Source organism: Sus scrofa, chromosome 1 (genome assembly GCF_054392235.1).
Source record: "Sus scrofa isolate SSC_HxYL_T2T_F1_AM1 chromosome 1, Sscrofa_HxYL_maternal_Yorkshire_Landrace_v2.0, whole genome shotgun sequence".
NCBI classification, from domain to species: domain Eukaryota; kingdom Metazoa; phylum Chordata; class Mammalia; order Artiodactyla; family Suidae; genus Sus; species Sus scrofa.
The window spans coordinates 58,510,230-58,525,899 of NC_139383.1; the positions used below are offsets into that span (position 1 = coordinate 58,510,230).

The 15,670-nt window shown below is 34.2% G+C and overlaps 1 protein-coding gene across 3 annotated transcripts in view; it reads right to left on the reverse strand.

Annotated features, from left to right (window-relative positions):
• MAP3K7 (mitogen-activated protein kinase kinase kinase 7) overlaps positions 1-15,670 on the reverse strand; it is a 65,468-nt gene that overhangs the window by 10,509 nt on the left and 39,289 nt on the right. For 2 of the 3 annotated variants that reach the window (XM_021082147.2, NM_001114280.1), the window contains 2 exon segments: positions 12,835-12,899; positions 430-535 (listed from right to left, as the gene is read on the reverse strand). In XM_021082147.2, coding sequence (XP_020937806.1) covers positions 430-535; positions 12,835-12,899 — 171 coding nt within the window. 3 annotated transcript variants of the gene reach the window in all.

Below are 15,670 nucleotides of genomic sequence, written 5' to 3' on the forward strand. Positions count from 1 at the left end.
CATTTTTTCCTCACCAAGGTCCATGATACCTTGTTTTGAAAAGACTGAGATGAGATGATTATTTTCCCTTTCTGCTACTTTTAGTTATTTAACAGTTGAAAGTTTACTACTATAATCTAGTAGGATGGATTGTAACAGGAAAGTCAGACTGAAATATCAAGAAGAGAGTACCTTCCTATTTGAAAAAAGAGCCCAAACCAACCATCTTCAAAAGTTTCTGTGGGAAAAAACACAGGGGGCAAGGTAGTCTCTGTCTCAGTACTCAAAAAGACATTTTAACATTTATTGCTAAATATTTGATTTAGTAATGGGAAAATCTAAACTTTTGTCTAATGTCTCCCTTTGTAAACATCAGAGTAATGACAATTAAATGAACATAAACATGATAAATTCAACTTTATAATTACAATGAGGAAACGAGCTGGTCACCTGTGGAATCATCAGGAGTCCATGGATGACTTCGAGCTGGCTTTTCTGAGGTTGGTCCTGAGGTAGTGATCATTCTGATGCTAGGACTGGATGACCTACTGCTCACCTGCAGGAAGAAGTAACAGGAGGGACAAAATGTAATTCTGATATAAAGAGTAATATAACAAGAGAATATTTCCATTATGAGGCAAAGGACAGACTTCCATTTGTATCAAAAGAGGTCCCAAAACACTTGCAAAAAACAAATCCTCTAAGAATTTTAGATTACTACACATATGGTAAAGAAATTTATATGTTCTCATACATAAAAACTGACAAATTTTCAAGAAAGTTAAGGGAAATTCTCTAAGACCAGAAATTAAGTCTAGCAAGTGGGAATTTGTGCTAAATTAAGTGCTAGCCCTGGGAATTTCAAGTGAACACCAAGGGCCTGGAGCTTTTGTTCTGACTGCCAGCTGCACTCAGAGGAAAAGGTATAAAGTCTTAGGCCTCTGCAGGATGAGAGTGAGACTGAAGAACCCTCTGTTTAAGGCTAAAATGCAAGAAAGGCTTCACTTTCAGGGAAAATGTAAACTAGGGAAGAAAAAAAAACTATGTTACAAGAGCAACAGTAAGTAAATCTGTCTGTCTTGGGTAGTGGCTCTAGGTGGAGGGGAGAAAATGTATCCACTGTGAATCTATAAAAAAAAAGTTTCCAAGATTGATGGAAGATACAAAAAATCCCAAGTACAAAAAAAATAAAAGAAAATCTACATAATGGAATAAAACATAGGGCATGTTACAGTCATATATATATTCTAGAAAACAAAGACAAACAGAAGACAATGAAAAGCAGCCAGAGAGGAAAGATAGTTGTCCATAAAAGAACACCAGTTAGATTCTCAAAATCAACAAGGGAAACCAGAAGAAAAGTAGAGTATCTTCAAACTGTGCAAAGAAAATTATTGTCCATCTAGAACTGTTTAGTCAACAATGAATGAGGTCAACAACATTCTCAGATGAACAAAACTGAGTTTACCATCCACAGACTCTTACCATAAGAACTTCCAAAGCATGTGTGTTAGGGAGAAAAGTCTTTTTCCCTGATGGAAGGGCCAGGTTACAATCAGAAACACTGGTAAACACAAGGAGGAATCTATACACTGAAAATATGAAACAATGGACCAATGACTAATTTATAGAATTACCAAATATGTAAGATGGCACAAAAATCTGAACAGCAATAGCATAAAAAAGACCAGAGATTTAAAAATCCTTGTAATGTTCAGGATGAGGATAAAGATACTTTAGGTTGGGCATGAGTGTTAAAATTTAAAAATTTTTAGTAATTACTAAAAGTAGTAACAGATAATTCTCAAACCAGAGAGAAAAACAGTGGAATGAGAAATATATTTATTCAATTTAAAAAAAGTCAAGAAAGGAGAAAAAAGAGAAATAAGAGATAAGAGGGAGCAAATTTATCAGTAACCATAATAAGTGTAAATGGGTTAAACTCTCTAGTTATTTAAAAAATTCAGATTGTCAGGCTGGATTAAATGCTGTTTATAAGATATATCTAATTCACAGAGACAGAGAAAACAGAAGGTTTAAGGAATAAGAAAAGATAACCAGGCAAAATCTATTCAAAATAAAGTTATGTAGCTATATTACTATCAGAGAGAATATATTTTAGGGCAAAAAAAATACTAAGGAAAGATATGACGATCAGTGGTTCAACTAAGACTATAACAATAAAAAATGTATATGCCGAACCTATACAGAACTTTGAAATAGAGAAGGCAAAAAAACTACAAGGAGAAATGGATGCAATCACCATCGCAGTGAGATATTTTGATACTCCTCTGTGATATATAAAAGCAACCAAAAAACAAAACATGCATGTAGTAAAACCTGACCTCCACAAAAATCAGACTTGATCTAAACATATTTATGAAACTTGTGTCTAACAAATGGAGATCTTACATTCTTTTCAAGCACCCATGTAACACTTAGGAAAAGTAAGCCAAAAGCCAACCTCAAAAAATTAAAAAAATTTAATATCATTATAAACCATATCTTTTTGTACTGATTCAAAATTAACATTAACAATTTCATGTATTTAGAAATTTAAAAACACTTCTAAATAACTCATTGGTCAGAGAAAACAGAATGGAAATTAGAAAATATTTCAATTGAATTTTAACATGAACTATATGCCAAAACCTATGAGATACACCCAAAGAGGCACTTAAAGAAAAAGATTTAGGGAGTTCCCGTTGTGGCTCAGTGGTTAAAGAATCCGATTAGGAACCATGAGGTTGCAGGTTCGATCCCTGGCCTAGCTCAGTGGGTTAAGGATCCAGCATTGCTGTGAGCTGTGGTGTAGGTTGCAGACACAGCTCGGATCCTGCATTGCTGTGGCTCTGGCATAGGCTGGTGGCTACAGCTCCAATTAGACCCCTAGCCTGGGAACCTCCATACGCCACGGGAGCGGCCCTAGAAATGGCAAAAAGACCAAAAAAAAAAAAAAAAAAAAGATTTAATTCTAACTATTTATACGAAAAAGTAGGAAGCAGTGGCAATTTACAAGCTAGGGATCTAGGGATCTAATTTATATAGTTAGAAAAAGAACAAGGCTATGAGCTTCTTAAAAAGAAAGTAAGAATGAGAGAATACTATAAAAATTTTTGTAGTTATTCTCTTCTAAAAAAACAAATAAACCTTAAACTGAAATAGACAAATTCCAAAAAATATATAAATTACACAAATTTCTATACATTATAGCAAACACTAAGCCCAGAGGGTGTTGCGGGTGGATTCTATCAAATATTCAAGAAAAAGATATTTTTAATCTTAAAAAAAAACTATTCTAGGAAAGAGAAGAAACACTTCCTGACTCACTCTGTGAAGGCAGTAAAATCTGATTAATAAACAAGGACAGTGTAAGAAAAACTACTAGCCAATCTAGCTTATGAAAATCTTTAAAAATTGAGATTATCCTACAAGACATTATGAAATCTATTAATCCAATTTGTCACATTAACAGATTAAAGGAGAAAAACCATAACAATTGCATAAAATATATTTGACAAAACCTAACATACATTTATTTAAAATACATTTAACAAACAAATTTCAGGAGAATTTCTTAATTAGATATCTTTATAAAAAGTCTAGAAATGTGACATAAGAAAGGAAATGGTATTATAAGCTGGTGGGAGGATGACAGAAGCCACAGGCAAGGAATATACAGAGAGACTCATGGGAATTAATAACGTTCCATTTCTTAAGTTGGGTGGTAGGTTCATGAGTATTCATTTTATTATCAGGTTTCATAACTTACACATATATACACATATTCTTGTATATGTATTACATACACTAAAAACTCTCAAAGCATATTATATACTAAAATGGATTTCATAACAATTTTTTTAAAAGTAGCTTTTTGTTGAAGTGTTATTAAATAACCAAAAGGAGACTAATAAAAGAATATGGGGTTAAATAAAGTAAACCCTAAGTAAATAAATTCCTAAGGAACATAATGTACAGTTTCAATATGCAAACACAGAAACATTCAAATTCAAGACTGCATCAACTAAAATGAGAGGTGATACAGTAGTGGAAAGTACCTGTGAATAGAAATCAGCAGATGTGAGAGTTCTAATCTGGTATCATGTATAATTTAGTTTAAGAAGTTTTCTTTATCTGAAGAGGGGCTGGGGCTGGGTTAAAGTTGTGGTTATGTTTAATGTTCCATCAAATGTTAAAATTCTATCGTTTTAAGCTCTGAAAACTCAAAATGGATTGAGAAATTTAGTGAAAGATACTTTTATAAAATTTCAGATAAAATCAAGTAATTTTGAAGGAAAACTGATTTCTTTCACCTTGGGTACCTATTGAAATTGTTTCAGAAATTTCAAAAAGCTTTTCTATACCATAAATAATTTTAAACTCCATAACAGATTGGCCTTTCCAAAACCGTGGTTCATTCATGCCACATTTCTACAGGTGCCCTCTGTTACTGCCATGCTCATTTTCTTCTTTCCTCCTTGCTATTCCCCTCTCTCATGTAAGATTCTGCTCAGGCTCCCTTTCACATTATGTGGTCATCTTTGGGCCAAACAAAGCCAGATCTGGCCTTTGAGGAAGAGGAATGCCCTGCAGTGTGATTTATTGGTTGTGTCAGTTCTCACTCTGACCCTGGCATTCCCAACCTTCCACTGGCAAGTTACCTTCCCTTCCCCTAGACTGCTCTCCTCTAACAATCCCCTATGCCATCCTTTCCCACCCCACTTTTAATCCTGACCCTATATTCATTCCAGGATAATATGGTATAGGGCAAATAGCATGTATGAAATGGAGCAATCTAAAACTGCCATTTTTGTAGGTCAGAAACAGTCAAATATTTGCAAATTCACATGGTTTAGTCTAATACCTTGGAGATCTGTTTAAATCTGTTCAGCCATTTACACCTGTGTAAACTTTAACAAATAACTCTGTTTAAATCTGTTCAGCCATTTACACCTGTGTAAACTTTAACAAATAACTCAGCCTCTCTGAGCTACAGGCTCTTCATTTATCAAAGGTGAATGAGAAGTAGTAGTAATAGGTGAGAAGTCAGGCCTTGGAGATAATACAACCTAAAGTCTGAGTCTCTGGTCAGCCATTTATTAAGAGTGTGGCTTTAGATAATCTAGATTATTTAACCTCTAAGACTCAATAGTAAAATGAGGACAGTATTACCTATATCAGGTTGCAAAAATTAAATGAAATAATGTACATGAGGAGTCTTGACACAATAAAAATGCTCATTGAATGGCAGATAATTAGGTTGTTGAAATATAAAACGGCAATACATGAATAGACGTGTAGCATCTAACAATTCCTTTTCTAGTTCAAAATTACAGTTCTTTTAAAAAACATTCAGTGGAGTTCCCGTTGTGGCGCAGTAGTTAACAAATCCGACTAGGAACCATGAGGTTGCGGGTTAGATCCCTGGCCTTGCTCAGTGGGTTAAGGATCCGGCATTGCCATGAGCTGTGGTGTGGGTCACAGACATGGCTCGGATCCTGCGTTGCTGTGGCTCTGGCGTAGGCTGGTAGCTACAGCTCCGGTTAGACTCCTAGCCTGGGAACCTCCATATGCCGTGGGAGTGGCCCAAGAAAAGGCAAAAAGACAAATAAATAAAAAATAAATAAAAAATAAAAATAAATAAATAAATAAATAAAAAACATTCAGTGACTAGACCCTGTCACGAAGAAATTTTTCTTTTTGAGTGTATTTATAATCTCTTCATATATAACCTTCAACTTGAGCCTGAAATGTTTTATATTATTCTCTAAGTCTCTGATTCCTCAAAATCATTAAAATTTCCTAAGGGCAGAGATCATGCATATTTTTTATACCATACCCACCAGGATTTAAGAAATTGCTGAATACAATGTATAAGTAAAAACTATGTAATATAGTAAACAACCATATAATAGATACACATTAAATAAGATGACAGTATACGCTTTTGGCACTTAGATGTTAAGATTGGTGCTTAGGTTTATTTAGCTTTGATATATAGTAAGAGTAAGAATATACACCACAGAGAACCAGTGATGAAATACATAACTTTTTTTTTTTTTTTTTTTTTTTTTTTTTGCCTTTTTAGGGCCACACCTGCAGCATATGGAAGTTCCTGGGCTAGAGGTCGAACCGAAGCTGTCAGCCTATGCCACAGCCACAGCCACACAGGATCTGAGCAGCAGCTGCTCCCTAAATTGCAGCTCATGGCAATGCCAGATCCTTAACCCACTGAACAGGCATCCATCCTTATGGATACCAGTCAGGTTTGTAACCTTGTGATCCACAACAGGAACTCCCATATAACTCTTATTTTTAGAATGCTGTTCACCTTGGTAAAGCAAATACAGATATGACACGATCCCTGGCTGTGGGCATGGCCCCCAACCCCACCCCCCAAAATAGATACGACATTATTCCTGAGTGCTTTAACCTTCTATGTCTGATAGCTAAGTCTTGATGATTTAATAAGAGTACACTGATATGACCATAGCTATAATTTCTACTGTAAATCAAGAGCAATTTTTCTTCAAAGTGCTGGTAGAGGAGGGTTTCAGTCAGTCTGATTTTATACTAATATTCTTACTTTAATATTTTCTTAAAAGGGAGAAATAAGTATGAATATTTGTGGCATGTAAGAATCAATATCAGTTATGAGAAATTAAAACAAGATACAGTATAATCAATAATTAGGTTTACAAAATACAAGAATGAATTTTGTGTATTAAAAAAGTCACTGAACATTTTTGATATTAAAACAAATAATTCTACTTGTATGAATTATCATATTCTTTAAACTTAAAAATCTTTCTCAAGAGAGTTTTTTGCTACTTATTTTCCTCTTTCTAAGAAACTCTTAGCACCTCATGTGTACATTCATTTGTTCTACTTCAGATTTCCTCTAAGCTATACAACTAAGAAATAAGGCTAATGTTTTTAGGTCAAGTCCCAAAATGGGTCTTTTTTAAAGCTACAAGAATAGCAATGAGTTAAATTTAAATCTATTAATTAAGTCTTCATATTTCAAGGAATGACTATTTCAGTGAATAACAGAATATGCTAATATGTCTGCATTTAAAAAAAACTAAAGAAATATTTAAAAACAAGCCATAACAGGATTTTTTGAATACTTGAATAATACAAGGCATAAAAAAGAACAAGTAATACTTGATAATTTTTTAAAAATATCAAACAGGTTTGTAGGTTAAATTTATGTATTACTGCTATCAACCTACTATTAAAGAAGTCTTATTTTTCCAGTGGCTATTTTTTTTTTTTAAATCACTGGTAAAATTCTGATGGCCATAAATGCTCTGAAACTATTAAAACTCATTTAGGTTGCTCCTTCCTTCAAGACATTTACAATTACTTTATTCTACTTTCAAAGAAACTGAAAGGTATAAGAGATACAAAGAAACTTGACTTACTACAAGGACAGGATATGAAAGTGGTTAGGAGAGTACAGAAATGCCATAAAGAAGTTTAATGCAGCAAAAGAATACTAACTCAAATTTAAACTGCAGGGCAAAATACCATCGGTAGACATGAACCAGAACTGGACTTAGACCAAAACTTTGTATTTATAACAAGGAATTGGGAGTTATTTACAAACAAAAATAAAGCTTTGCTTTTTATGTCTCACCTGAAAAACTGGGAAAATATTTTCATAAGTCAAGAATCTATGGCCAGGGCTACCATTTAAACTGACATTTGAAAGCTATTTAAAAACCTCAGAAATCTTAGTTGCTAAAATTATAAAGTACAAAAGACAGATTAAATTTGATTTATATAGTACTTTGGTGAAGTAATATTTAAAAAACATGAATATTAAACAGAAATGGGTATCAGTAGATAATGCAGATTTATAATTAATTTATATTAATTTATAATTAGTAACCACAAATTAATTAAGTCCATACATGACAGGATGTACTAAAAAACATTCTTTCTAATCTTAAATTATGGGCTCAATCCAATTCTGGATTCATTATATTTCATTAAAAGGAAATTTTAGACTTTTGTTTTTCTTACATGGTCTTTAAATTCTCTAACAGGTATATTATGAACCAGCAACTATTGAAGACTATCATGTAAGATTCTGATTTAGAGCTTTAAACAGAAAATTTTTATACTAAAGGAGGTACAGAATGGACAAAATAAGTAGTATGATAAATTATATTCCTTAAATAAACAATAAAAAGTATGATAATATATTTCCTGATATGTGATAAAAGTCCTTTAAAGCAAATACTTTCCATGATCCCTGCTCCCCTGATGATACCAAAGGAATAGAATGCTCGTAGATTTTACTTTTTTTTTTTTGCTTTTTCAGGGCTGCACCTGCAGCATATGGAAGTTCCTAGGCTAGGGGTCGAGTCAGAGCTGCAGCTGCCAGCCTACAGCACTGCCACAGCAATGAATGATCTGAGCTGTGTCTGTGACCTACACCACAGTCCACAGCAATGCTGGATTCTTAACCCACTGAGTGAGGCCAGGGATTGAACTTACATCCTTGTGGATACTAGTCCGATTTGTAAACTGCTGAGCCACAATGGATGCTCTGGGTTTTACTTCTTTCCAAATGCTATTTTTGTTTTATTTCTCAAGAGTAATACACTATAGTGAGAATAAGGAAGTGGTAAGAGCCCTGGGAAGCACACTATGGGGAGACAGGCATACAAATATGTATTAAGCATCTATTATGTGTCTGGGACTTTCACATGTTATAAAAACGCTGGGCGGTTGGGAGTAGATGTTATGGTCCCCACTAGCAGACAGAGTTGCTGAAGCTCAAGGAAATTAAGGCCTTGCCTAAAGCCACATATCTGACTAGTAAAAGTAGACTCTAAAGTCCATACAGAAATCTAGTATGTCCAGTTCTCTAATCATAACAGCATCATCTTGCAGTTGTAACTTTCATAGACTGTAGAAATCCTGAAAACAGATCTATATCAAATACAATTCCAGGAGGGATATGCAGGCATACATGAGAATGTATCATTTTAGTGAAACAAGGAAAGACTCACTCAGATCTATAAAAAGTAAGTTTATATAGTCATCTATAAAAATTTATTATTAAGGTAGATTAGCTTTGCTTAACAATATGATACAGCTAAAATGCAGCATTGAAAATCAGTAAATAATTAATAATGATGCAGACTATCAGAAGCCAAAATACTTGAAACTGAAGAGGTCTAGGATTACTTTACCGTGCATTTAGTTTTATGTGCAAGATGGAGTACAGAGTTTGTGTTTTTGGAATCTGATCTGAATTACTGGGAGTGTAAGGGGAGTAGAGACTTAGGTAAATTTCTTTAACCTTCAGTTTAGCCATCTGCAAAATGGAGAAAGTAAAAAGTATCAAATTTATAGGGTTAAGATTTAAATAACACATTAAAAGACCTCACTGGCACAAAGTTGGTGCACAGTAAATAAACAGCAGCTATCATTACCAAACTTCTCTAATTGATCTAGGCATAAGTCTAATCTGCCCAAATACACTTCTGGGAAACTAAGTCTTCTTGGTATTGTCAATAACACATCTTTATTGAGTTGTGCTTGGTATTTGTTGCAGTGAAACAAAATACTCACCATGAGGCACTTTGGGGAGTCTCAGTGAGAGAGTTTTAGAAAGAGCTTACTAGAGGATTTGGCTTTTGTTGAGTGATTCTGAGGAGGCTCCAAGGAAACAGGGGTTCATACTAGTTGGCTACTAACAGAAAGCAGTGGCAATTCTACAGGAAGGGAGACCACAGTGAGGATAAAGCTGCAACTGGTAAAGAAGCAATAGTCACTCATATCTGCCAGGAGAGGACAATGTTTGGTACTTCTGTGGGTGGCACAGTGATCTTGGTTTTGTCTGTGCTTAGCCAATATTTACGAAACGGTCTTCTTTTGTCTCATTTTATCATGGTCTCAGAATAACTTTATCTACTGGTGTTCTGAGCTATTGTTTACATCCAGCTTCTAATGACACTGAAGCCTTCATGTAAGATCAGTTCCTGGATGATAAAAGTTCGGCTTTTATCTTTCTTAGTATCTTTTCAAATGGAGGCCAGATCCATTACATGTGCTTAATGAGCTTCCTGAATTAATAAAAACCTCAATCAATTAATTTAAAAATGAGTTGTATGTTGTGTGGATGCAATCTTTTACATGAAAACTTATACAACTACTTTTAATTAAGAAGCCTGCTGGAGTTCCTGTCATGGCTCAGTGGTTAACAAATCAGACCAGGAACCATGAGGTTGTAGGTTCGATCCCTGACCTCCCTCAGTGGGTTAAGGATCTGGTGTTGCCGTGAGCTGTGGTGTAGGTTTCAGACGCGGCTCAGATCCCCTGTTGCTGCGGCTGTGGCATAGGCCAGCGGCAACAGCTCCAATTGGACCCCTAGCCTGGGAACCTCCATATGCCGCAGAAGTGGCTCTAGAAAAGGCAAAAAGACCAAGAAAAAAAAAAAAAAAAAGAAAAGAAGCTTGCTATGTTCACTATTCCCTAAATAGAAATAGTATAAAAGCAATTTAATTTTAGTTGACAGATTTAAAGTTTAAAAGATTTTATGAAGATCAATCTTGAATCAAGGGCCAAAGTAGAAACTCTCATCAGGTCACTTTTCTCTATGAGATGCAATATTAAACTTTATTAGTAACCTCTCTTCCTCTGATGATTGTACTGGCTGGGCATATTCTTTATCAATTTCCATGGCCAATAGATACCCGCCCCCCAATGTATCTATTTAATCACTGCTTAGCCAGACTTTAAAAAGAATTAATCCTTCAATTTTAAAAATCCAGATTATATATACCTCTCCTTCTTCAAATAATGAATGATATTTTCATGAGTTATTAAAAAGATTTAATAGTCACTTATCATAACATTTTCAAGGGAAAATGTTTTCATAATGTATTAGGATTTCTATTTGTCATTCTCATCCCACTGGATGCAGGCATCTTAAGTGTGATTTTTAAGAGTGGATCAAATTTAAAAACTAGTTGGACAATAGCTATATATCACCTGTTTTACAACAGGTTTTACCACCATATCAAACTCCTCTTTACTCTAAATCTTTTGGAATAGTCCACGACAATTCAGGAAGGCAACTGTGCCAGAACCAAAGTCTGCTTCAGTTCCAATGTTTTAATACCTGAAGGTACTGAAAATGGTAACAATCACAGTCTCAAGTAAAGCAGAACTTGTGAGAAATAAGTAGGGCTTGATATGGTGAGGTCAGTCCTGAAATATAGCAATGCCTTTGTTACAGAATATAGAGAAAAGCACTCACACTAGCAAATATTCCTGAACTGTCTTAGAGCAAGACTCTCATTCCTAGTCAAAGGGAGACTACTTGACTAGAATTTCTCGTAACTGAAATATCAATAGCAATAGTAATAAGTGTTAAAAAGGCTGAGCTCATCAAGTCTCTAAGGAATCAAAGCAAATACCAGATGTCAAGCTAGCTGTTACTAAATAACCTGACTACTACTTGAAGTATTTGAAAGGGAGACAGTTGGAAACATCATTCAAAAGTTCTGGGAATCTTATAAAAGCAGATAATCCTGAAAAAGCTGCTATTAAATACATGCGCTCAAGATTCAGGGTCACATAATACCATAAAATATGTAATAAATTAATATGTATTACATATAATGTATGCATGTTTGTATATATGCATTTGAGTATGTAAATGGGCACTGTGAGAAATAAAAAATTTCTGTATATAAATGAATATCAAGGATATTTATCATCTGAATATCTCAAGTGGTTTTTGTTAGTTAAATTAGTTGATGGCTAGAAAAGGCCTTCCAATCTTTATTAATGACTATAAAGAATTTCTAAAACTCCAAGTATGTTATAAAAATAAAATAAAACATCTTTTTTAGGGTGAAAAGTACTAATGCATTTTACCATAAATTACATCATATTGTTTATAACATAAAATCCTATAATTTTATAAGAATATATACCATAATGTGCTATTTTAATTACTTCAGATGCATATTATACTCTTAAAATCAATTTCAGCACAACTGAAAACAAATCAACAAAACCTTGTAACTAGTTCTCATTCAAAGAATGTGATATAAATTACATATGTTAGGTCTATTGATTTGAGTAACAGAAAAAGCAATGATTGCAACTTTTATTTACTTGGTTAGTTAAATTACTATACTTGTGATGACTTAAATTACAGCACTATCTGGGTTATCTATAAAGAGATAAGGGGAATTTAGAAGACCATCCAGAAATATAAAGGTGAACCTTAACCACAGGGATAGAAGCCTTTTTATTATCTTTAACCCCTGGGACAGAACCTTAACCCTAACTACTGGGATACAGCTCTTTCTAGAGTTTATCCCACTGCTTAGTTAATACTGTCTTAAGGATGTTTCACAAAAATATAAATCTAGGGGCTACAGCAAATTAAAAGATGTTAGAGTCCTCCAAGTATGTCTGCGCCTGGTGTGATCCCAGAGGAGTGACATCTCATTGGGGAAATACTTATTCCCCTCCTTAGTAAAAAGGAGATTCATTTTAGAGGGAAATGTTAATGACAAACTTAAATTACAAAATGAATACTTCCTTATTAAAGCATGTATAAAAACCACACAACATACACAGAGCACTATGGAATTAATCAACCTACTTTCATAAGTTATCCTTTAAGTTAAATCAGTAATGGCATCTGTACTTTTCCCCCCTTATATACTGAAGTTCAAGTGCTAATGAACCTCTCTATCACAATTTTAGGTAAATTCATAAAATTAATTTTGCAGAGTATATATATAGAATAGTTAATTGTTGATTTCTACCCACTACTATTCAAAGACAGAGAATTTGAAAGGTAAGTCTTACCTGACCAGGCTCTGTTCCAGTAACAGTCAAGTCTTGGATGGATCTACGTCTTGACTGCCCGTTGCCTTTTAAAAAATAAAAAAGTAAAATACTGAAATCTATTCAAACAGACAATAAGGGTTTAACTGCTACAGTAGGAAGGTGAAATTTCTTGCTCCTTGGATCTACACAAAATGTGGGAAAAAGAATAAGTGAGCTTATTGTTTAAAAAAAAAAAAAAAGGCAAAATAGAAAGACGTAAGGAAAGGAAGGGAAACAGCTAGAGTGTTTTAATTCAAAAGCTGCTGGCCTTCAAGAAAGTATGTCCTAATACAATAACCACTGCTACCACACGAAGAGCTGCTGAACTCTCTTCCACCATCTTCTGTCATGTGTTTAAATAGACGAAGGCTTGGGGGCTGGGGCTGATGACGGCATCTATTTCAAGGGCCTTACGTTACAGTTTCTACAGCAAGTCAGCCAGCAGGTTGTAAGCCATGACTGACTTTAACCAACAGGGCCTTGTTTGTTTCAGGGCCAAAAGGATGCTTAGGTTTGAATTTATTATACTAAGTCACACTTACCTAATCCCATTAGTCTTTGTCAGAAACTAGTAATTTATTATTTGCGAACAACAACTCAATTTCCTCCTGGAGATGAATGATTCTCATTCTGTTCTCAAATATACAGCTTGCTGAAATGGGCTAAGTATGTTAATGCTGCTCTAGGAACTTCTATGCTAAAAGTAATTTAATTAAAAAACTGGTTTATGAAAGAACTCTACAAATGCAAGTCTTCAGCAAAATGGAAAGAAACAATAGCTGCGCTCAGCACTTTGATTTGGGAATAAGGCTGTTCATACAGGATCTTCTAAGATGAGAGATCAGCTGTCTAAAAAGGAAACACCAAAGTATTATGAATAACAGCTGACAGAATACTCAAAATTCTTTTGACTCTGAAAGCTATATTATGTAATTTCTCAACTACTGGGTAGCACTTAGAACATGCACTCTAATAGTTGTGGTCTGATTAGCAGACAGAATTGATTCTTAAAATTTTATATTTCCATATCCTTCAGTATCTTATTCTAAACCAATCAGCAATATAATTTAGCATCTTAATCAATGTTACGCTATTATTTTTCACATAAGCTAAAAGGACCTTACAACAGAATAATGTTTAATGCAAATAACATGTGTAGTGAATATAAAAACTCAAATTTATAGTCATTCTTGAACATTCTAGAATACTTAGTACAATCTTAACTCAAATTTACTTCTAATTTCATTTTACTACAAGTTCCTACTTTCATTCAGAAATTAACAACAAAGCACACATTTATTGAATCAGGAACACTAAGATACTTTTGTGAAAACTTTTGGTTATCCCTGCTTCCCGAAGACAAAAACGATCCCCACCACCATGACTAATAAGCAATTTTAGGCACATTTCATTCAACACAATCATTCTAAAATTAGTTTAGATGAGACAGGCTTGTAAAAGTGTCCGGAATTCTCTTTTCAGATTAGCAACATTTGTGAATCTGGGGAACCACCAGATGCACATGTATCTAAAAATCATTACATCACCATTGCAATAAAAACAAAAACAAGCTCCAATCTAGGTGGGGGTAGGAGGAAAGGGGAATAAAAACTTTAAGGAGGGTAAAGGAGAGCTGACAGTTAACAAATGCCATAAAATGAGAAATCTTCAAGCTATAGCATGAGTAAAAGCAAGCGATACTAGGCAATGCATTTTAATTAGCATAACCATGGCAGAAACCATCTGGCAAACAGTTCAGACAAAGCAAAAAAGGATTGCAATCAACAAATACTTGTTGCTCCAATATTAGGTTTTAAGTCCTAATTTAGAACTATGAATGTCAAAAACATTAAGCCCTTATTATCACAGATGAAAATTACTGGGTGTGTGCTCAGTAAATTTAGATTGATTCTGAATTTTTTGGTGACTAAAAACTAATTTAGAAACTCACTTACTTTACACTTTTTCATGGTTCTTTGATATGTGCATACCTATATTACACATGGTAGTATAAAGGAAAAAAGAAGTAGAAACGAGGGACAATATGGCAGACAGATGCATAATCCAGGCAGATGAAACCTGTAAATGATGTCCTAATATTTCATTCTTTAATGAACTTTGGAACTTTCATGACTTCTGATAGGAAACAAGTGGTATTTTTAAGAATCACTTTCCTAAGTAACAGCAGCAAAAGGAATACACTATATTCCTAGCCCATCTACCTCCCCACTACCCCTCCCAAAAGCTTATGGCATGATTGTCTTTACAACACTAATACAGAATCCATTTATCTCTTCAAAAAGCTGCTCTTTTAAGGTACAACTGATTTCCTGAGCTGGTATTTGAAAGTCATCACAAAGTCCCTCCAGAGACTACTGGCTTAGGTCCCAGTCATTTTTGTGGTTTTCCTTATCAGTTTCCTTACCTTAACTACTTACTTACATTGTTCTATCTTCCAAACTTCCTGAAGACTCTTTTCTTGTAAAAATCAACACTATATTCTTCTAGAGACAAAGTTGCTGATACCTCTTAAGCAAAATATTGGAAACTTTGATGTCCTTAAGTTTTGAATATTAAGAATTATGAGACACTATTTTTCTGCGTAAAATACACAAGATTTAAAAAATCTACACCGTACCATATACACTGCAGTATTATACTACTGCTTCATGGTATACCGAATATGTAATTTAAAAGTCTGTGTTCTCATTTAAGCTGCCACAGTTTCATATTCCTTTACTAATTCCAATGATTCTGGCTGTTTTTGGAGTTTCTGTTGTGACTCAGCAGGTTAAGGACCTGACATTGTCTCTGT